Below are 23335 nucleotides of genomic sequence, written 5' to 3' on the forward strand. Positions count from 1 at the left end.
ATTAACTTCAGAGAGACTCCAGAAGCAACCTCAACTGGCATAAAACATTCAGACTAATATGCAGCATCAGGCCAGCAAAACAGGACCCAGCGCTAGCAGGAACGTCTCCCCTCCTAAAATTTAGGGCCCCTGGGCTTCTGAACACCAGTTCTGCTTGTAACCTGACCCAGAGCGAGTATCAAAGCCTGCATCAAGAGCAGTTTGCCCACAGAAGCCCAAGCTTCTTAATGTTACAGAGGGGGAGCCATGGTGAGCTTAAATCAGAAAGAGCTTCCCAAACCACACAATAATAATCTACGCAGGGAAAACGATCTGCCTTCCTAACTTCCCCCAATGCTGTCTTTTTTCAGTTGAAATAGGTTTGGCTTCTTTGGAGGGTAGCGGTGCTTTACAGCACTTACAGATGGTGCAGAGTTCCAGGGCAAATGTCTATTTTTATGGAGGTTCGGAGGCTTCTGCAGCTCCTGGGCTTGTGGGTTCCTCCTTACCTACCCACTCTGCTCGATCACTAATTCACTTAAAATTTTAAAGGAAACTGCTACACCCTTGGCTCCGCCCTGGGCACCCACAACCTTTCCCCGGAGGACCCAGATAAGAGGAGCTGTTCTTTCTGCAGTCTCAGGCCTCCCTTCTTCCCGTCTAGCCAGCTTTTCCAGGCAGCATCAGCCTCGGGTCTGCATTCACAGCTCAGGAGTTCCCTGTGGGCAGATCCTGCTGGCGCAGCAGCCTCAAACCCTACCAAACCATCCAGCCAGGGGAGGAGGGTGAGGACCAGGATGCACAGATATCTCTTTCCACCCAGGGCTTTAGGACTAGAAGGGAGGAATCCTGGGGTGGAGGCAGCCCCGGCCTGAGCCCCCTCTCATTCCTTTGGGATTTTTCCACCGGCCCTCGCCTATGCAGCGAAGCCTGCCTGGCCAAGCCGGGCCTTGGAGAGCTGCATTCACTGACCATCTCCCAGTCCCTTACTAGTGACCTTGGCCACAGGGCTTCGCCTCCCTCTGCCCTCGGTGGCCTGACACCACCTACTTCGCGGGTTACGAGAGGGTCACAAGGATGTGGAAGGTGCCTAGAAGCCTGCTTGGCACCCAGGAAGGGCGCAAGAGAGGGAGGGGACTTCCCTCTTCTTCTGCCTCGGGCTGTCCAGAGCCCGCTCAGTTCTCTCCCCACCTCCAGCTCCGGGGGGAAATGGGGCGGGGGCTGCACATCCGAAGTCCCTCGATCACCTGGGAGCGCGGTGGGCAGAGGGGGTCCCGGAGGGGGTGTGGCTCCCCAGGCCCCAACATCCCCATCCTCCCCGGCTCGGAAATCGAAACAATCCAACTGCGAGGCGGCGGCCGCGAGGGGAGACAGCGAGGCATCCCAGCGAGCGGGCCGGGGTCCCCGGCTGGGGGGCGGGCGCCGGGGGCGGGGGGGGGTGGTGCGCGGAGGGCACCGGCCCCGACCTACCTCCTCCAGCAGCGTCACGGTGTTCCTGCAGTTGTGCAGCCGCGTGGTGAAGCTGGATGTGGTGGGCGAGTTGTAGTCCTCGGTGGTCTCGGCGATAAACTCGGAGACGGAGATCTGGTCCGGCATCCTGCCGGGGAGGGCGAGACACAAGCGGGGGCGGGGGGTGAGTCACGGCGCAGGCTCTCGGGGCCGCGGGCCGGCCGGCGGCTCATGAACGCCCCGCGCGCAGCGCGCCACCCGCCGCCCGGCCTGGAGCGGCTCGAGATCCCGGCGGCGGCGGCGACGGCAGGAGAAAGGGTTGGCAGCCGAAGCAGGCGGCGGCGGCGCTCGGCGCGGGGCCCTTCAAACTCTGAGCGGCGCGCGAGGCAGGGGGCTCTCGGGGACCCGCCTCCCTCTGCTCATGCCGGCGGCGGCGGGGGAGGGGACGCGGCGCTGCGCGGCGCTGCGCGGGGGCCCGGGCTGGGCAGGTCGGGGCGGCAGGCGCTGCCTCCTCACACGCTCTGACAGGCGGCGGCGCGGACACCGACTGACTGAGCACACACTCCCGCTGGCGGGCTGGCGGGAGGCGGGCTGCGCTCCCGCTACAGTCACGGGGACAAACAAGGAAGTGCTCTGCGCACGCGCCACCGGACCCCCCGCCCCGCTCCGCCCCGCCCCGCCCCGCCTCCGTCGCGTCCCCCGCCCGCGCGCGCGCGCGCCGCCGCCCGGGCCGCGTTCCGACGCCCGCTCCGGGCGGGGCCCGCGCGGGGCGGCGGAAGCCCGCGTCCCCGGGCCGCCCCCGGAGCGGTTACTCCGGCGAGCTCGTTACGCGAGCGTTTCGCAAGAAGGGGGACCAAAAAAAGTTGTGCGCGTTCTTTTTTAGCCCCGTGTGGGTGCAGGAAGCGAGGCCCGGAGAACCTCCTCCTGCTGCGAGGGCCGCGGGCCCGGCGACAGGGGCACTGGGTGGCCCCCGCGGCCGCAGCGAGGAGCCGGCCCGGCGCCCGGGCTTGCAGCTGCCCGCTCGCCGACCCCGGCCCTCACTCCCTTTCAGGGCGCTCACCGCCTTTGGAAGGCTAGTTTTGTGCAGTTTGCTTAAGTCGCTAAAATGCTAAGAGAAGACACATGAAGGGTTCTTTCTTTTTTATAATTTTCTAATCTTTCATTTGCATTTTTTTTTAAACCTGAAGGCCAGACGAGGGTCAGGGGTGTAAAAGGCATTTCCCAAGGTGCAAATGGTGTACATCGCCAAGCATATGCCAAATTTCAGCGGAAAAATTACCAAGAGATTGCTCATTCCTCGGCCCTGGCAGATGGCTGTTTTGCTCAATCTACTTAGTCCAAAGAATCCATTTAATTTCTCACCATTGATTGCGGATGAAATTGGTTTTGAAAAAAAAAAAAAAAAGCTAGACCCTTAGGAAGCGCCTCAGGATTGGCTCCTGTAATTGGAGCCAATGGGAGCCGCCTGGTAAACTCAGCTCCCAAATGCTCCCCGCCCTGGGCAGAAGGCTGGCCCCGTGGCCTCCCCTGGGATTGAGTTCCTGCCATCTTGTATGGTTGGTTGTCTTGTTGTCTGACAACCTTCTGCAAACCACACCGGGGTGCCTCAGGGCAGGGAGGGACCTTGTGGACCGGTCTTAGCATTGGGCCTGGGAGGGATTGTCGAATGAAAACGCATCTCCTCGCTCACCGTCAATAACTATTTACTAAGGCCCTGCTATATGCCCTGGAGATTCCGCAATGACAATGAGCTGCTCTCCTGACCTTACCTTCTAGTAGGGAAACAGACAAGCAATACTTAGGTAGTATAAAGTGGAGCACACATAGAGTAACAAAGTGATGCAGGTGCTATGGTATAAGGAGTGTTCAGAGAAGGCCTCTCTGACAAGGTGACATCCTGAGCAGAAAAGAGAATGAGGGGCTGCCTCGAGCTGTTGGCTCTGCGATCTTGGCCTTCAGTTGCCTCCCAAGAAGAGGAAAGATGAGGGCACCAACCCCATGAGGCTGTTAAATGATAACGGATAGGAAAGTGCTTTGTGCACAGGAAAGCCATTGTGAGAGTTCCAGCTGTTTTGTCTACCTGTGCTGGCTGTCCTGAACCTGCACTGTGCCTGCAGGGAACTGCTCATTTATGTTAGGAAGGCAAGCATTTCAGCTAATGAAAGGAAGGCCTTGGTAAGGCAGCATACACCAATAAAGACTCTTCCCTGCCAAAGTGAGGTGTTGAGACATCAGTTTTGAGAGGCATTCTAAAAAATAAGTAAAGAAGCAAACAGGCACCTTCCTTCTCCTCATTCACACTTTAAAAGTTTGGTTTGGGACACACCAAGGCTGAGGTTCTGGGGAGACAGCCAAATGGCCATTGCAGGCCATTTAAGACCTGCACCCGGGGGCTTCCCTGCTGGTCCAGGGGTTGAGAATCCGCCTTCCAATGCAGGGGACACAGGTTCGATCCCTGGTCGGGGAAGGGACCACGTAGGCAACTAAGCATGCGCTCAGCAATTACTGAGCCCAGGTGCTCTGGAGCCCATGCGCCACAACTAAAGAGAAGCCCACGCACCACAGCAAAGAGCCCGCGCGTCGCAACTAAGACCCGACGCAGCCAAAAATAAATAAGTAAATATTTAAAAAAAAAGAAAAGACCTGCACCTGGAGGTCACTTGCTCATGTGCTGTTTTTGACAGACTGGCGTATGAGCCACCAAAAGAAAATCCTACCTCTTTTTCCATATACTAACTGGGTCATCCTGCATCTAGAAGGTTCTGTGACTGGAGCAAATATGGCCGCTACTAGCTTGGGCTAATTAAGCTCTATGAGCCTCAGTAACCACATGCTACCCCATGCAGCAGTTGAGAGCCCGACACCCAGCACTTAGACTTTCATCCATTCCAGGAAGGCCTTCCTCTAGGCTGGAAATCAATTTAGACTTTGATTTTGCATCATTTCTACTCTTCCCTCTATTCCAAGTTGTCATCGAGTGCCTGTCACCTCCGCTGGGCTGGTAGCTGCTTCCATCCCATATGTATGGCTTAGAGTAAACACTCGATGAATATGAGTCATTATGAAAAGCCTAGAGTCGGTGAATAATTGCCTCAATTCCAGGAGGCCTGGATTCCAGAGCTTTCTCTCCTAATAACTGACGCTGTCACCTTGGGCCTTGGTGCCATCACTTGTAAAATAAAGGGGTGCATGTGTCAAAATGACCACACAGATCCCTCCCAGCTGGAGCTGAGCCTGTGTATCCCCTCAGCTCTACAGATGCAAGGAATAAAGATGGTTAGGATAGGCTACGCTAAGTGCGATGGTCAACAGCCGGACTTTCCTTCTTGACGGAACTCACCAGAGTCCAAACCGCTGCCACCAACTGTTGTTTCAGTTTCATTTGAAGATTATGTTATGTATCTGCTCCTCCTCCGGCCAAGAAAGGAGTATGTGAACAATGAGATATTGTGCCCGGGTAAATATATACCTCCTTAGACTGGGCTGCAATTAGAATTTCAAAGGTTCACACCTCCACCCACCATTTCTAGGGTTCATGGGCCATAATCCTTTTAAAATTTGAAACCATGCCCCGAAAACCATTCCTGGCTATCTTTTGCGAACAGAATCTGATGCAGGCAAAACTTAAATGCTGGATTCCTTTGTGCAGAGCTGCTCAGAAATACACAGCATCCCTTCTGGAGCCAGGAGAAATACACACACATACTCGTACACACGTGTACGCATACTTGTGCACACCCAGCTCTGGGCTAAAGCACGCATTCTCTTTGTTATTGTCATCATCATCATCCCCATCAGACACCGTTCAACACCCTTGGACTCATCATGCCTGTTTACTCTGAGCACTGCTGACCAAGGTAAGAATGGTCCTTACAGAATACTTTTCTTCTCCTTGAAAAGCGGCGGTAAGAATAGTGATGGTTTATTTCCCTGGTCAGCAATGGCACTACTGACCCCACAGTCATCAGGGATTGTCTGAGTTAGGTTTCCAAGTGCAGGCTCCACTCATCCATCTGCCTAAGGACCCAGGAGGTGCATTTACAAGATAACTGACAATGCACCGGGGGGCGGGGGGCAGAGTGGGGAGGGGGTGTGAGGTGCTCTCTGGGCACGAGAAACCAAGAGGAGCTACTGGCGCTCGGATCCACAGTGCTAGGCAGCGGCCCAAGCTGATGGGATGGAATTACAGCATTCCTCCAAGGCTCCCAGTGCCTTCATGGGACAGGGACAACGGGTGGTGTGGGAAGAGAATACGCTTTGTGTTAACTGGGACCTGGGTTTGAATCTCTACTCTATCACTTATTAGCCTTGTTTTCTCATCTGCAAAATTAGTGTAATAATAAAAATAAAATACACTACAGGTTGTGTTATGTGGAATAAAGTGAGAAGATATGGATAAAGCAGTTTGAATAATCAGCCAATGTTAGTTCCCTTTGAACTCCCTTTTTATGTGAAGTATGACTATAAATACCTCTTTTTTCATTCCAAGACTCAGATATCTCCCTAAATTAGTCACCTGGAGGAGGAAAGAAGAGGGGCAAGGGGAGATTGAACAGTAATTCCCAAAGTCTGGGATCTCAGATTTGGGAACCGTCTTTAGAGACCCTGCTTATTCTTGTAAGTATCCCTTGTGAGGTCAGATCCATGAGTGATGGATTTTGGAAGTAAATAAACAGTATCTAGAATCAAATAGGATGAATACTAATCAGGATCAGAACTGAATGGTGGCCATAAAACTATAGCCTCATTTTCATGGAACACAGTTCCTGTAAAGAAGGATATTCTGACCAAGGCAACTTCTAGAGGACAGAACAGGGCATTTGTTTCATAATAGCATGAGTTATAGGTTGATTCTCATGAGGAAGACTTGGCCTCACATCTCTACCACATGGCAGCTATTAGACCTCGTTAAAGTAATTCATGTCTCTGAGTCTTGGTTTTCACATCTGCAAAATGGGGGCAATGTTAGTAACTATCTCTTAGTGCTCTCAGGAGTCTATGAGCTAAAGCCCATAAGGTGCTTAACAGGGTCTGAGACATCATAAGTGGACAATACTTTTCAGGTATTATGGGAATATTGAAAGCCTTATCTGGAGATAAAAATTCTGATATTCCTCCCCCCCCCAAAAAAAAAGAGAACTGCAGTATACCTGATGCTTTGCTAAGCATAGCATTTTGGACACACATATCCTTCTTTAAACTTCATGACAACTTTATAAGGTAAGTATGATTATCCTAAACTTACTGGAGAGAAACCCGAGGATACTGAGGTGTAGGATAGTATTGGGTTGGCCAAAAAATTTGTTCGGGTGCTTCCATAAGATGTTACGATCGAACATTTTAGCCAACCCCATACTTTCTGAGCTCCCGTCCTGGGCCAGGCACTGCCCTGGTTGTTATACAGGCAGTGTCTGAATTCATCCACATAACAGTCATGAAGTGGGAGCATTACAATAATGGAAACCAAGACACAAGGTGACCTCACTGCAAGTTAACGTCCCAGAGCCCAGCAGATGAAATCCAGGGCTTTTTGCTACTGCCTGCAAAAATCAGGCTCTTGATGATACCTCTCATAGTGCTACTCCGTTAGATGTCTTTCCCAACTCAGACAACCAGAGAAAGTACTGTTAGTTCCTTATTTCACCTGATACCTTATTAATTTGTTTTCTATCATCTTAACAAAGCGCGGGAAGAAAGGAAAGCACTGCGGGGGGCAGGAGGAGGGAGGGATGCATTGGATTCCACGTGTTTTACTGTCAGGCTCACGTTGCCATATTCGACCTACACTGCAGACTGCTTCGCTCATGTGCCTTATATGAGTGCATCCCAAGTACGCTTATACTATTTCATGTAATAAAAGAAGAGCCTAGGGGCTTCCCTGGTGGCGCAGTGGTAGAGAGTCCGCCTGCCGATGCAGGGGACACGGGTTCGTGCCCCGGTCCGGGAGGATCCCACATGCCGCGGAGCAGCTGGGCCCGTGAGCCATGGCCGCTGAACCTGCGCATCTGGAGCCTGTGCTCCACAACGGGAGAGGCCACAACAGTGAGAGGCCCGCGTACCGCAAAAAAAAAAAAAAAAAAGAGCCTATTCTAGTCTCCAATGTACTTTATTTAAATATTCCAAGTAAAACCACTGAAGTGTTCTCAGTAAGTAAAGAGGAGAATATGGTTTGTTTGGAGACCAAAAACTAACTCTCTGTTCCCTGACTGTTCCTTCTAAGGGAGATACTGAAGAAAAGTCAGGCAGAGTGCTGGGGACCCAGAAGACTCAGAATCCTGGTGTAAATACCAACTGAAAAAACTCAGGAATATATTTCTGCTCTATCCTGTAAGAAAATAATATCAACTAACAATTGCCGTGCTTACTATATGCCCTGCACGATTCTGCATGGCCGCAGGCCTGCCCGCACTTCATACGCACAGCAACCACATAAAGCAGGCGCTGGTATTATCCCCATTTTATACCTGGGGGAAACCTGGAGCTTAGAGGTCCCCTTGGCAAGTGGTGGAGCCAGACTGACTGGTCCGATTTCACAGCCATGTGATCAGCCTCCGGACAATGGGTCCACAGCCCTAGGATGATTTTCTGTTGGAGCCGATGTGTTATCTCCTTTCCTACTGGGGAACTCATTACAAGCCCAACTCAAATGCAGGCTTGGCTGGTCTGGAGAGCACTCCTATTGCCCCTTTCCTCCAGTTGGGATTAATCTTCACAGGGATGTTTGCAATGTAGCCTCTCTGACTTTGTGTGAAGGTTACTGGCATCACTGGGGGGGAACTTCAGACTCCCTACACAGGGAGAGATGGGAACCCCCCCGCCCAGAGACAAATAACTCTGTTAGTGGTGGGGCTTGGCTCAGAACTCCATCTTCCTACTGAGTTTCCTGCACTACAGAAATCCCCGACTGTCAATCCTTGAGGGCACAGGGAGACTAAATTGTATCCTTATCTGTATCACCTACATCCCTGCAGAACTAAGGGAGGGACAAGAGATTCCTAGGGCCCCAGGCTTGGCATTTTACAAGCACCATCTCCTGAAATCTCCCCCAAGAGCCTCGTGAGGGACCACCCTGTCTGCTGAGAACTCAGGGACGTGCCCAATCTCCTCAATTCACAGCCGGTCTGAAACCAAACCCTGCTGCAGGCTTTTCCTTCCCCACGGAAGGCACTTGCCTAGTACAGGTTCCCTGTGGATACCCAATACATGTGTTTTGGATTGAGCCAGCTCTTTTTTATGAGCTACATCTTTTCTAATGTAAGTAAAACAACATCCAGTAAAGAAAAATTGTGGTGTTATACAGGATTCTGAAAAATGAGAAACACTTAGAGAACATCCAGGTTTCTTTTCTTTTTTCTTTTTTGATGAATTTGTCTTAGTTTCAGTTTAGTGGCTCACACTTACTCAGGCCCATGTCTGTGCAAGTCAGGACTGAGAACATGCCTCTTTTATGACCCTTTTCCATGGCACCATTTTCCAAGGCACTATTTTCAAAATATTTATATTTCTCCAACTAGACTGTGAGGTCCTTGAGACCAGGGGGTTTTCCATTTGCTGTTACAGTCCCAGAGCCCTTAAGAGATATTTATTGAACAGATGGAGGGAAGAATGAATGAATGAATGAATGAGCATTTACATTGGGGGAGGGGTGTAAGAGGGAGAGGAGAACTAGAAAGAGGAATCCTGGTTCTTAGAGTCTCTTCAATCATCTGACATCATCATAAACTACCAGAGTTGGAAAGAATTTCAAGAATAATATGGTTACCAACCCCTTCACTTTTCGGACAAGGAAACAGATTCTCCAGTGGTTAAATGACTTGCCCAGCATTCCCTGGCCAAATTGTGGGAAATCAGGGCCAGACCCCAGGTGTGCTGGTTCCCAAGTGTTGCCCCACTCCTCCACCCTAACCAGTTACATTTCAAGGATGGGATTGAAGACCTTGCCGTAAGAAAAGTATCTGAAACTCCCATTTAAGAACGGATTATGTTGGTCTTTGCATCACGGTATCAAGGAATGCCTGTAGACATTTGCCTACCATTTAAAACTGTAACTACAGGGCTTCCCTGGTGGCGCAGTGGTTGAGAATCCGCCTGTCCATGCAGGGGACACGGGTTCGAGCCCCGGTCCGGGAAGATCCCACATGCCGCGGAGCAACTAAGCCCGTGCGCCACAACTGCTGAGCCTGCACTCTAGAGCCCATGAGCCACAACTACTGAGCCCTCGTGCTGCAACTCCTGAAGCCCGCGCGCCTAGAGTCCATGCTGTGTAACAAGAGAAGCCACCGCAATGAGAAGCCCGCGCACCCCAACGAACAGGAGCCCCCGCTTGCCGCAGCTAGAGAAAGCCCGCACGCAGCAACGAAGACCCAACGCAGCCAAAAATAAATTAATTAAATAAATAAATTTATTTTAAAAAACCTGTAACTACATAAAATTTGGCATAGGACCACTTAACTGATTCCTCTAACTCTGAGCAAGAAGACTGTGAGTACAGCATGAGACCGGAGTCACACCCACCCCCGTTATCACTGTCTTGCCTCTTTCTCTTCTTTCCTGCTCTCCAAAAACCAGCTAAGCCAGGGAGCTTGAGGGCAGTCAGTGTCGGTGGATGGACCTTCTAAGTCCTCCCCTCCCACCCTTTGCCCTTCCTTAAGAGCCCCTTTATAAAAGGTTAGAAGTCACAAGAAATAAGGAGGGAGACGTTTTGTAACCTGAACATTGGGAGTCAGTCGTGATGTTTTCGTAAACGACCCTCCCCTCCCCCAACCCAGGGCAGCCCTACAGCACAGAGCATAGATGAGATTTCTCCTTCTGCCACACCCACTTTACTCTCCCTTTCCTTGTTTGGACATTTTCAGAGATAAGACCACTGTCTCCCGAGTCCCTGAGGACATTCCTCAGTGGGCACAGAGGTATTAGGTTGTAACCCATCAGTTCAGTCCCATTCACAGTTACTGAGCAGCACTATAGTCCTTCCAGAGGTTAAGAATGTGTGATCTGGATTCAGATTACCTGGGTTCAAATCCCAGCCCTGCCACTTGACAGGGATTGCTAACCTTAGCGAGTTACTTAATGTCAGTTTCAAGGGGGGCCGTCCTTTAAAAGGAGGATGGTGAGGAGATCTCTCTCTCCTAAGGTTGCTGTGAGGTATAAATGAGATAATCCATGCAAGATGCTATAGCACAGTGCCAGTATATAGTAAATGATCGATAAATGTTAGCTACTAATACCATCATTTGTCTTCGAAACAGGTCCTATGCTAGACTCTTCAGGAGCCAAAAAGACACCTAAGATACAGCCCCTGTCCTCACATGTAGACAGAGATACAAGTCTGCAGCACAACTGCCAAAATGCTCAAAGAATTCAGACAGAAAATAAATGTGTCTTTCAACTATGTGACCTATGAATGTGAAGTCCAAAAAAAAGGTTCTTTCATATGACTCTCTGATTTACCCAAAGCCCAGTTAGACCTATTGTTATGAGTACTTTTCAAAGCTGCCTATCATCTGAAACATTACTCAAGAAGAAAAATTTGATAAAGGACAGCTTTGTGGCTTTAGCACTGAGAAGGAACATGGCATGGCCAGGGAGGTCAGCTCCTTTTCCTCGGCCAAATCATCTCACCTCCTTTGGCCTCATTTCCCAGGAGCCTGGGGCAGAAGCTCTCTGAGGTCCTAGGGCAATAGTATTCTATAATTTGATGAACTCTTTTTTTATATCAGTGTTGCAGCCAACCCCAAACACCAGCTCTACCTCAAGATCTACTTGTAAGCCAAGAACGGTCTGGAGGTCATTAGTTCTGGGTTGGGGGCTGCTGTTATAGGCACCCTGTATTATAGGAATCTATCAGAGTACCCAGCTGTCGCTTTCCAAAAATACGATTTCACCTGCAATGTATTTGAACCCACATAACAATGAGCTGTATTATAATAGAATTTTCCTGTAATTATGTCAAATGTAGGGCATTGCTCTATTTGAAAAAAGAAAATTGCCCACCCACTGCAGAGTTTTCTTCCTAGCATATGCTACTGGGTTAACATCTTTCTCAAATGTGAACATTCCAAATCACACGAGGGGCTCTAATTAAAAAAAACAAAAAACTCTACAATTGCTAGTTAAGCTTCTGAAAGAAGCGTTTAGCTTCTGTTCCCTGTTCTTTATTTTGTTTACTGTTTTTGAAAAATTAGTCTTTTTGCTGTGGTCTTAGAGGTTTAGAGGTATTATACAAACCAACTTATAAAATTGCTATGTTTAAGTGGAAAGCAGAGAACTCACTGTTGATTGGATGTGGAGATGATTATTTTCAATTATCTTTTGTTTTACTTTTGTGAATAAATTGACTTTTCCCCTACTATTTGGTTTTGGGAATTAACTTTCATTTATCCGCAACAAATTTCAGCATCTTGAGCTTAGTAGTTCAAGACAGACCTTGTAGGACACTGATTACATTTTCTGTCTGCCTTACAAATCCCCTTCTTTTAGGAATGACCCTCTCCCTTAACTCCACATGATTCTCCAGAGACTCAATCATATGTTGCTTCGTTCCCAACCAAAGGGCTGGACCAAGCTGTCTAGAGTATCCCAGACTCCTGAAAGCAGTATTGATGGGTATTCCCATAGGCGTTAAACTCAAGCAAGGTCAATCAGGGAGCTTTCTGGGGGTCTGATATGGAAGCTAGGGTAAAGAGCAACATGTCTCTTCTCTAGGTCCGGCTCAAAGGACTTAGGAAGCCTTTAGTTGCTGATGCACCTTTTCCACACATGAGAGAGCTTGCCTGAGAATCATGCTATGACCAAAAGACAGCAAGAGACGGAGGGAGGGGGAGACAGGAAGAGTCCTGGTGACGTCACTTGCATCAGTGGACTACAGAATCTCTCCCATGCCTGCTGCCAGTCCTGGACGTCCCAGGTATATGAGCAGTTATACTTCTTTTTTAGCGTAAGCTGGCCTGAGATGGGTTTCTATCAATAAAACAAAAAGAGCCCTGGCTAATCTTTTCCTGGGTTCCAGTGCCATCTTCACAGTTAGTAGATGTGCTACCCTGGACAAGTTATTCACTGCCTCAGAGCCTCAGCTTCCTCATCTGTAAAATGGGGATGCTAATATCCACTTCAAAGGATTGTTAAAAAGAGCAAATTAGGTAATACACATAACAGAATGGGAGAAAATATTTGCAAATCATATATCTGATAAGAGTCTAGTATTCAAATATATAAACTTGTTTTGTTTTGTTTTGTTTTTATTTTGGGGGCTGCATTGGGTCTTTGTTGCTGCGCATGGGCTTTCTCTAGTTGTGGCAAACGGGAGCTACTCTTTGTTGCATTGCGCGGGCTTCTCATTGTGGTGGCTTCTCTTGTTGCAGAGCACAGGCTCTAGGCGCACAGACTTCAGTAGTTGCAGCACGTGGGCTCAGCAGTTGTAGCTCGCGGGCTCTAGAGCACAGGCTCAGTAGTTGGGGTGCACGGGCTTAGTTGCTCCGCGGCATGTGGGATCTTCCCAGAGCAGGACTCAAACCCGTGTCCCCTGCACTGGCAGGCAGATTCTTAACCATTGCGCCACCAGAGAAGTCCCATAAACTCTTAAAATTCAACAATGAGAAGACAAATAACTAATTTTTAAATGGACAAAGGACTCAAATGGACATTTCTCCAAAAAAGATATAAAGCGGGATAATAAGCACATGAAATGTGCTCAATATCATTAGTCATCAGGGAAATGCAAATCAATACCACGAGACACCACTTCACAGCCACTAGGTATGGCTATAATAAAAAAGTTGGAAGGTAACAAGAGTTGGAGAGGATGTGGAGAAATTGGAACCCTCATACATTGTTAGTTGGGAAGTAAAATAGTGCAGCAGCTTTGGAAAACAATCAGGCAGTTCCTCAAAAGGTTAAGCATAGTGTTACCATATGACCCAGCAATTCCACTCTTAGGTATACACCCAGGAGAAATGAAAACACACATTCACGCAAAAACTTGTACACAAATGTTCACAGCAGCATTACTCATAATAGTCAAATAGTGGAAACACCCCAAATGTCCAACAGACAAATGGATAAACAAATTGTGGTGTATTCATGCAATGGAATGTTATTCAGCCACAAAAAAAGGAATAAAGTACTGATACATGCTACAACATGGATTAAAATTGAAAACACATTGTGCTAAGTGAAAGACACAAAAGGTCACAAATTATAGGATTCCATTTACACAAAATGTCCAGAAAAGGCAAATCCATAGAGACTGAAAGCTGACTAGTGGTTGACAGGGGCTGGGGGAAGGGAAGAAGGAGTGACTCTGTGGATATGGGATTTGGGGGAGTGGTGAAAATGTTCTGGAATTAGATCATTGTGATGGTTACACAACTTTGTGAATACACTAAAATTCACTGAATTGGACACCTTAAAAGGGTAAATTTTATGCTGTGTGAATTATATCTCAATTTTAAAAATACTCACTATGCTGATGCAGGTAGAAGGCACAACTTACCCTTTTTTTTTTTTTTTTTTTTTTGCGGTACGTGGGCCTCTCACTGTTGTGGCCTCTCCCATTGCAGAGCACAGGCTCCGGAGGCGCAGGCTCAGCAGCCATGGCTCACGGGCCCAGCCACTCCGCGGCATGTGGGATCTTCCCGGACCGGGGCACGAACCCGTGTCCCCTGCATCGGCAGACGGACTCTCAATCACTGCGCCACCAGGGAAGCCCAACCTACCCATTTATAATAACAACTATAATGGCCACCATTTAGTACCTATCATGTACAAGGCAACTTACGCACATGGTTTTGTTTAAACCTTACAACAACTCTACAAAGTAGATATTACTCTCCTGGTGTTTTATGGGTAGGAAACTGAGGCTGAAAGAAGTGGTCCTGCACCTAGTAAGTGGAGGAACTAAGGTTCAAACACAAGACTGTCCGAATTCAAAGTTCAAGCCCTCTCCACTATACTACACTCTTTGTACAAATAGTACCTTGCTGGATGTGTCAGGGACTACTGGTTACGTCCCCTCTATCCAGTCTCCCTTTCTTCAATAAGAGAGCCCCATCTGATTCAGGGCAGCAATGTATTCAGCCAAAAGACTCATCTTCCAGCCTCCACTATAAGATGGTATAGCTGTGTGCCTAAGTCTAGCCAGTGAGATGTAAGCTGAAGTACTGTGTAGGCCTTTGAGGAAATGTTTTGAAAGGAACTACTTCTGCTAGAGGAGGACCCCTGTTATCCTCCGCCTCTTCTTCCATCCTGCTGCTTGTAATGTGGATGTGATGGCTGACACTCAGCAACCATTTTGGATCCTGAGATAATATGACAAGGATGGCTCAACCAGAGAGACAGAAACAGCTTGGGTGCCTGATAACCATGGAGGCACCATCTGTCTTTGGACTATCTCCAGACTTCTTTGGTCTGGGAGAAAGAGGGGAAAAAACCCTAATTGCTAATTTTATTTGGATTTTTCTTTATATGCAGTTGAAATATAACCCTAGTTTATACACTGGCCCTATGGACATACTTAACTAACTAAGAATGTATAAAAACAGCTAATCTCTGAAGTAGTCAAATTCTAAGGATTCTACCAGAGTCATTTTGTCCTCTGTGTTTTAGACTCTATATTCAGAGGCTTAGAGGTTCTACTGGATTATTCTGGAGACAGTCACCAAGGCCTATTTTGCAGAGTTACAGAATCAGTGAAGAGACTGGTTTCAATTTACCAAGTACAGGCATTACATATTATAAGAACTTAAATTTCATCTCAGGAATTGCTGCATAAATACAGCCACAGAAGAGCCATTAGGCTTCCACAGACTGGATTTCTGAAGGAGCAAATTTATTTACACAACCTTTGCACAATTTGGTTAAGAGAGAAGAGACAGAACAGATTCTAAACAGGAAATAAGATGATAAAGATCAAAGACGTCTCTGTTTTAAAATCAGTGCTCTGCCCAGTCTTTCCAGAGCAATCATTTAAAATTCCAGCATTATTTTTCCTGCCAGAAAGACAAATGCTAGTGGTCTTTCCACACATGACAAAGAATTGCAGTTTCGTTGTCTGTTTACAAGAGATAGATGTGAAACTTACTAGTCGATTATATTATTTATAACGCAACAGCAGGTTGGTACAGTATTCTGGGGTCAAGAATGGGTTTTCTTTGATTATCCTTCCTTCTTATTAGGGTTCTTAAGAATTCAAGCCACAATGACATAAGTGAGGATAAAACGTTTGGAGGAAGGAAAGATTTTTCCACACTGTTTTTTTTTCTGTAGCTTAATATATCTGATATTCTACACACTATGGAAGGCTAGAGCTGGTAACCCAAATACTCTTTATGAGGGTAAAGGGTTTTAATTTTATTTTGTTATCTTGTGTTATAGGCTATGTGTCTGTGTATGTGTGCAAGTAAGTGAGAAGAGAGAGAATTCAGATTAATTTAGATTAATTCAGATTAAAATTTATTAAAATTTATTACTATCCTTCCTCCAGACGTGGGTGGAATTTTTACCCTACTTTTTCCTTTTCTAAGAGTATACATGTGGGACTTGGGTGGAATTTTTACCCTACTTTTTCCTTTTCTAAGAGTATACATGTGGGACTTGGGTGGAATTTTTACCCTACTTTTTCCTTTTCTAAGAGTATACATGTGGGACTTCCCTGGTGTCGCAGTGGTTAAGAATCCACCTTGCCAATGCAGGGGACACGAGTTTGAGCCTGGGTCCTGGAAGATCCCACATGCCGTGGAGCAGCTAAGCCCGTGCGCCACAACTACTGAGCCCACGTGCCACAACGACTGAAGCCCGTGCGCCTAGAGCCCGTGCTCCACAAGAGAAGTCACCGCAATGAGAAGCCCGCGCACCGCAACGAAGAGCAGCCCCCACTCGCCGCAACTAGAGAAAGTGCGCATGCAGCAACGAAGACCCAATGCAGCCAAAAATAAATAAAATAAAATAAATAATAAACTAAAAAAAAAAAAGAGTATACATGTGGGAATTCCCTGGAGGTGCAGTGGTTAGGACTCCGCGATCCACTGCCAGGGTCCCAGGTTCCGATCCCTGGTGGGGTAAGTAAGATACTGCAAGACGCAGGGCGCAGCCAAAAAAACAAAAGAGTATACATGTATGCATGTGGACACACACACACACACACACACACACACACCATCTCATCTCTTCTAGAACCTAGGAATCAGGAAGTAAAGCACACAGATCCCCAGGGAGCCAAATTCATTTCTACAAAGTCCATGCACCAGAATTCACGCATTTAATCGCAGGAGCCCCCTCAGCTCTCACTTCGACCTTGTTTCTCTTACTTTACACTCAGTTCTAACAGGTTTGGTGAGCTGGTATTTAAGCCCTCAGCAATCTGAAGGGAGCAGTTATGCCAGAAACAGTGTGAAGGGGCTACTTCTTTCCAAAGAAGAAGAAGAAGAAAAAAAAACCAACAAAAAACTGCAGAAATTTGCTAACACACATCCCCCACAAGAAAGAAATTCCAAATACCTGTGTCTGCTAGTGAGGGCAAACCATTCTGCTCAGCTGACTCCAGTCTCAATATGAAGTGATATGCAAAATGATGAACCTTTGTAATCAAGAGGTTTGAGACATGATGTTATAGTCTAGGCACCATGCCAGGTGCAGGTCTTTTGGAAGGGTTTTCAATCAGACCAGTAAAAATAACATAAGACAGAAAGTATTGGTGCCCAAAGATGCCAACTTCTCAAGGAAAGCAGCATGGCCAACCTGAACACAGACTAGGATTCAAAAGACCTGGGATTGGGGACTTCCCTGGTGGTCCAGCGGTTAAGACTCCGCACTCCCAGTGCAGGGGGCCCAGGTTCAATCCCTGAGAACTAGATCCCACATGCCGCAACTAAAGATCCCATGTGCCACAACTAAGGCCTGGCACAGTCAAATAAATAAATAAATATTTTTAAAAAAAAAACCCAAACAAACAAAAGACCTGGGATCAAATCCTGACACTACTATATACAAGCTGTATGAGCATTAGGCAAAAGACTCAAATTTCCTCATCTCTGCAATTGGCTAAAGACCGCAACATCCAAGGTTGTTGTGAATTTAAATAAGCTAATATATGCGAGAAGACATCAGTGTTCCATAAATGTTCATTCAATCCAAAGAACTGAAATGCGAATCTTCCTTGTTTTCCATGAAACTATTTTTATAATTATTATTTGCTCTGATGATGTCAATTAAAATCAAAGAATACTATGAGCCAGCAATTCCACTCCTAGGTATAAACCCAACAGAAATGCATACATATGTTCACCAAAAGACAAATATAATAATGTTCACAGAAGAACTGCATGTATAATAATATATGTATAAAAGCTCAGGGAGAAATCTGCAGTCTCAAATCTGCAGGTCCTGTGGTATACACAGCCATACCACCACACTTAGTCTTGCTATTCCAGCGTATCTGTGTCCTGAATTTTACGCACTTTATGCATATATCTTTCCATTGGGTCATCTATTCTATCATGTAATTTGCCCTATTCTCTGAGGAATACAGTGGAGTATAAACACATACAAAAATACTCATTTACACACACACACGGAAGATTTGGCCCAGGCCATCTTTCACATTCTTTGATTCTAAAAAGGGACCAACTCTTCTAGCCAGAAAATGGTCCCACATTCAGGAACCCTATGGTACCTCTGTCCCTTGAGACAACTTTTGCCAAGGTTGATCCCAACACATACATATTCATGAACAGAGGCGAACTAATGTCAACCAATCTTAAGTAGGGAGAAGCTAAACAAATTAAAGCAGGAAGGAAATTAATATGGTTAGCACTTATCACGTAGCAGGCAAGGGACTTTCAAAATATTTGTTGCTTTCAAATATTTCTCATTTCATCCTCAACACAACCCTGGAGAGAGGGCATAACTGCAGGGAGGATACGAAACCTTCCTCCCACCCGGCAGCTCCGAAGTGTTCGCATCTGCACTTGACTCCAGTTCTTCTGGCTCCGGGTTCACTTCTCTTTCGACCACACCACAGCTGAAGGCCTCCAGAGAGACGAGACATCGATCCACCATGGATCTGGGATGGATCTGATCTGGGCAGTAGTTTATGTTCTAGTGTTTAAACCTTGGATCGTCCTATTACCAACCTCGAGACTGCAAAGGTTTGAAATCACGTTCCCACGTAATGCAGTCTCCTCCTCAGAATGCAAAGGGCATTAAGTTAGGGTCAAGCTTCTGGTCTACATTATTTCAGCATAATTGCTTTTTAACAAGCATATATACCTGTTGACTTCAATAAATTGCAGGTTTTGTCCCACTCAAAGAATTGGCTTCATTGTTACCTGGTTCCTGCTGGGGAAGCAGCACAGACGTTAAAGGCAACCTGACCCGAGTTTGAATCCTACCCTGGGCCGTGGGGTCTGGCTTCTGTGGGAGGTACCCAACTCCCCAGCCCTGGAAAATGGCAGGAGCTGAATGCATCTTGGCTTCTTTTCATACAAAGAGGACAACAGAGCTACAGTGATTTATCCCTTAAAGACAGTGGCATAACTGTTCACAGAGCCCCCGTCTGCACGGCACCTGGGACTACCTTCAAGGCAAAACGCAGAAGAGGCTTCCACTATAAAGAATCATCCAAAGCCCCCCTTCAAGCAGAGTCAGCTTTGGGATCCTAGCCTCACTGGTCGGCTGCCTCCCGGACTTGCATCTTTACTGCCCCTGTTTCCTAACTGCTCCAAATTGCTGGTCTCAGCCACAGACCTTCCCTGGTGGGCACTAAGGGATCGACAGGTGGGAAGGACCTAGGGATGCTTTACGGTTATTGACTAGTGTTTAGTCTCAGGCTCTCAACCCTTGGATTCTATGGTCCTTAGGCTATACTGTACCTTTCCTTGTCAATATGCTGTTGCCCACTGTAGTTAGGACCATGGACAGGGAGGCCCTGGAGAACTGGCTGGGAAGAAAGGCCCCAGTAGGTGCTGGCTATGGCTGGATGTGGGAATGGGGTAGCAGAGGCGGAAGAAGACAAGCAATGCAAGCAAAAAAAGAAAGAAAAGAAGGGAGGGAGAGAGAGAGAAAGAAAGAAATGAGGTCTCCTCCTTCTGGTCTCACTAGAGAAGATTCTGAAAGGTGTAACAGAAAGAGCAGGCAAGTGGAGTTCCACCAGCAAAAAACAGAGAGACAAGGAAGGGAATGCACATTACTGTCCACCTACCATTCCTAGAGCTTTGCCTCTGTTATATCTCCTTTAATTCTTACACGACCCTGTGAGGTAAGACGATCCCCATTTCACAGATGAGGAAACTGAGGCACAGAGAAGTTAAATACGTGGCCCACGTCCTAACAAAGAGGTCTGTGTATCTCAAAGCCAGTGCCGCTTTTTAACATCAGCTGCCTACAGCTTCACCCCTGCAGATGTAGCTGAGAAACAAATAAACAAAAAGGGAAGATAGAAAGTTCCACTTCATCTGATGTTCTGGGAGGGGGGAGATAATCTACCCCCATCCCTACCTCTTCAGAGGCACACACACATTGCCACACCACACACAAATTGGAAAAAAAAAAAGAATTATAACCAATTTGGAATTATGTTTTTGCTTTTGAGTCCTTTAACCCAGCAAATATGGGTTCCCAAATGCACATCCTACAGTAATTCAGGTTGTTTCTCTCTGTCTCTCTGGCTGGCTGCTCTTCTTCAGATAATTTCAACTGGGAAGCACAGAGAGGGCCTCCCCACCACAAGGCATGGAAACATGGCCACAACCTGGGCTGGTCACTCTGCCCTGGGTGCCAGCACCTCCCATGGGTCCAAGCCTCACCTTGGTGGACTCCACATTGGGGCTGCTTTTCCTTCCCTCATCTCAGGAATTCAGGCAAAGGCTGACAGACAAGGCCCAATTATCCCAGTAACTGTGGCTGCCGGAAGCCAGTGTGAGATTAACGTGGCATTTACTTGCTTTTGTTTTCCACCTTCACATCCAAGTTCAAATGGGGCAAGGGGTATGAAAAGTTCTCTGAGGAGCACTGAAAAGAATCAAATCAGGATGCAAATCAAAACCACAATGAGGTGTCACCTCACACTGATCAGGATGGCCATCATCTAAAAGTCTACAGATAATACATGCTGGAGAGGGTGTGGAGAAAAGAGAACCCTCCCACACTGTTGATGGGAATGTAAACTGGTACAGCCACTATGGAGAACCGTATGGAGGTTCCTCAAAAAACTAAAAATGGAACTACCATATGACCCAGCAATCCCACTCCTGGGCATATATCCGGAAAAGACAAAAATTCTAATTAAAAAAGATACATGTTCCCCAGTGTTCACAGCAGCACTATTTACAATAGCCAAGACATGGAAGCAACCTAAGTGTCTATCAACAGATGAATGGATAAAGAAGATGCAGTGTGTATATATATAAAATATTCCATTTTATATATATATAAATATATATAATATTCCATTTTATATATATGATATATAATGGAACATTACTCAGCCATAAAAAAAAGAATGAAACACTGCCACTTGCAGCAACATGGATGGACCTGGAGATTATCATACTAAGTAAAGTCAGTCAGACAGAGAAAAACAAATATCATACGATATCACTTATATGTAGAATCCAAAATACGATACAAATGAACTTATTTACAAAACAGAAACAGGCTCAGAGACACAGAGAACAAACTCTTGGTTACCAAAGAGGAAAAGGGGTGGGGGAGGGCTAAATTAGGAGTACAGGATTAACAGATACACACCGCTATATATAAAATAGATAAACAACAAGGATTTACTGCATAGCACAGAAAACTATATTCAGTATCTTGTAATAACTTATAATGAAAAAGAATCATATATATACATGAATCACTTTGCTGTACACCTGAAACTAACACAATAGTGTAAATCAACTATACTTCAATTAAAAAAAGAATTAAAAAAAAGAATCAGATGTTTCAGAATTGGAAGGACTTGACCATCCTCTTCCTCACCGCAAACTTCAGAGATAACACAGACAGACACACACACACATACACCCTCAGACTCTTGAGGCCACAAGTGATTGACAAGCAGACACTGCGGAAGGAGCCTTTTTACTAAAGATCGGTCACTTATTATTCATTCATTGGACACACACGTGGAGCACCTCCAGCCTGCTGGCTTCGACGTGAGACCCCACAGGTTTAAGTAGGAGCCGCGCAGGGCAGAGCCCTCAAGAAGCCTACAGTTAATCCGGAGATGCAGGTGGCCCACCAGGCCCACTCAATGCCCTTCCTGTCCTGCACTGGACCCCAGGGGCCTGATCTGTCCTGAACACATCTCAAGGCCCCTTGGCCCTCCGGCTTCCAGCTGGGTTCGGCCAGTGGGATGGAGTCCAGTGGGATGGAGGAAGCGGGAGTTCCCCTCCGCTCCAGGCTCCGGCCCCTCCAGCTGCTGTCTTAATGAGGGTCCTCTGCGCACAGCCTCTCCGGCTCTGCTTCCCAGAGACACCCCCTCCCTCGCCCCTTCAGACCTTCAGCGGAGCCTGGAGGGCCCCGCCATCCCTTGCGGTTTCCCTACCCCTCGCCCACACTTCTCAAATGAGTCTTTTATTAAACTCTGCTCGGATTATCCTATTTTGAGCGTGCCATCTGCTTCCTGCTGGGACCCGGACTGATCCAGGGAGGCAGAGGAAACAGACAACTGCAGAACAAGGAAAGAGAATACTGTCTTCCAGGGAAGTACAAGAGCTCTGGGGTCTGATGGGCTGTGCGTTCTGGTTCCACCACTTACTGTCTCTGTTAATCTCTTTAATCCTCAGTTTCCACCTCTGAAAAATGGGGTTAATACTAGTGTCTACTTCATAGGGCAGCAGTGAGGATTACACGAGACAGTACAAGTAGGGTGATTAGCTCATTGTCTGGCTCTTGTCAGTGCTGACAGACACTAGCAGGGATTCTTAGTTAACTGTACAGTCCCTTCAACATGAGTGCCCAATATGTATCTGCTGAATGGCCGAAGTTCTAGGATAAATAGATACGGGGGATGTAGAGAAGCAACAGGGCAATCGGTGGTAAGGAGGGAATCTGGAAGGACTGCCTGGAGGAGGTGATGCTGAGCTGCCTCCCAAAGGAGAAGTTAGCTGGTAGGATGGCTGGCAAAGGATGTTCCAGGCAGACGGAACAGCAGGTACAAGTGCGTGGAGGCCTGACACGCACATCAGATGCGGGGCAGTGCAAACAGCTCAGTGCAATGAGAGTGAAGGACGTGTGACCGGCAGGATAAGAGCGGATAGGCAGGGGCCACCGGAGAACGTCTTGGATGTCATGCCAAGGAGTTGGTCTTTGTCCTAAAAGCAAGTCAGAGCTTCTAAGCTGGCAGTGGCCACGAACAGGTTGGAAACGGAGAAGGTTCAATCTGGCTACAATGTTGGCCCTGCATGAACAGGGCACGAGCATACAGTAGGTGCTTTGCAGGCTTGTTGAAGAATGGATGCACAGCAGCAGTTCTACACAGCAAGGTGTGTCACCTCCCTCCCTTCCTCCTTCCAATACACATTTAATACATGGAACACAGCGTGATCCAGGCAACTCACCAGTCACCGGTCTTCCAAGGGATCTCACAAGTTAATCCCCACAGTGGTATCACACAAAGTATGTTTCCCGGCACAGAGCTCCTAACGCCCTTGGGATATCCAGAGTACTCAGAGTGTCTTTTGTGTGCTAATGAGATGACTCACAGGTAAGGGGCTAAAGAGCGTCAGGGCAGTCCCCAGAAAGATCTCCAGGGAGGGGCTGGGGGCTGGGGACAGGGTTCAATCACCAATGGCCAGAGTTGATCAATCTTGCCTGTGCAATGAACCCTCCATAAAAACCCCTGAACTTCAGGACTGGGGGCTTCCGGGTTAGTGAACACATCCGTGTGCCAGGTGAGCCTTGGGAGGGC

At 47.3% G+C, this 23335-nt stretch overlaps 1 protein-coding gene across 5 annotated transcripts in view; it reads right to left on the minus strand.

Moving 5' to 3' along the window:
* The window catches only part of ASAP1 (ArfGAP with SH3 domain, ankyrin repeat and PH domain 1), a 348630-nt gene that overhangs the window by 267121 nt on the left and 58174 nt on the right, over positions 1 to 23335 (minus strand). For 4 of the 5 annotated variants that reach the window (XM_081214357.1, XM_081214356.1, XM_081214354.1 and 1 more), the window contains one exon: positions 1450 to 1576. The exons of the other annotated variant lie outside the window; for it this stretch is intronic. In XM_081214357.1, the coding sequence (XP_081070483.1) occupies positions 1450 to 1576 (127 nt within the window). The remainder of the gene's footprint in view (positions 1 to 1449; positions 1577 to 23335) is intronic. 5 annotated transcript variants of the gene reach the window in all.

This window comes from Mesoplodon bidens (assembly GCF_964165515.1).
Source record: "Mesoplodon bidens genome assembly, chromosome: 16".
Classification (NCBI taxonomy): domain Eukaryota; kingdom Metazoa; phylum Chordata; class Mammalia; order Artiodactyla; family Ziphiidae; genus Mesoplodon; species Mesoplodon bidens.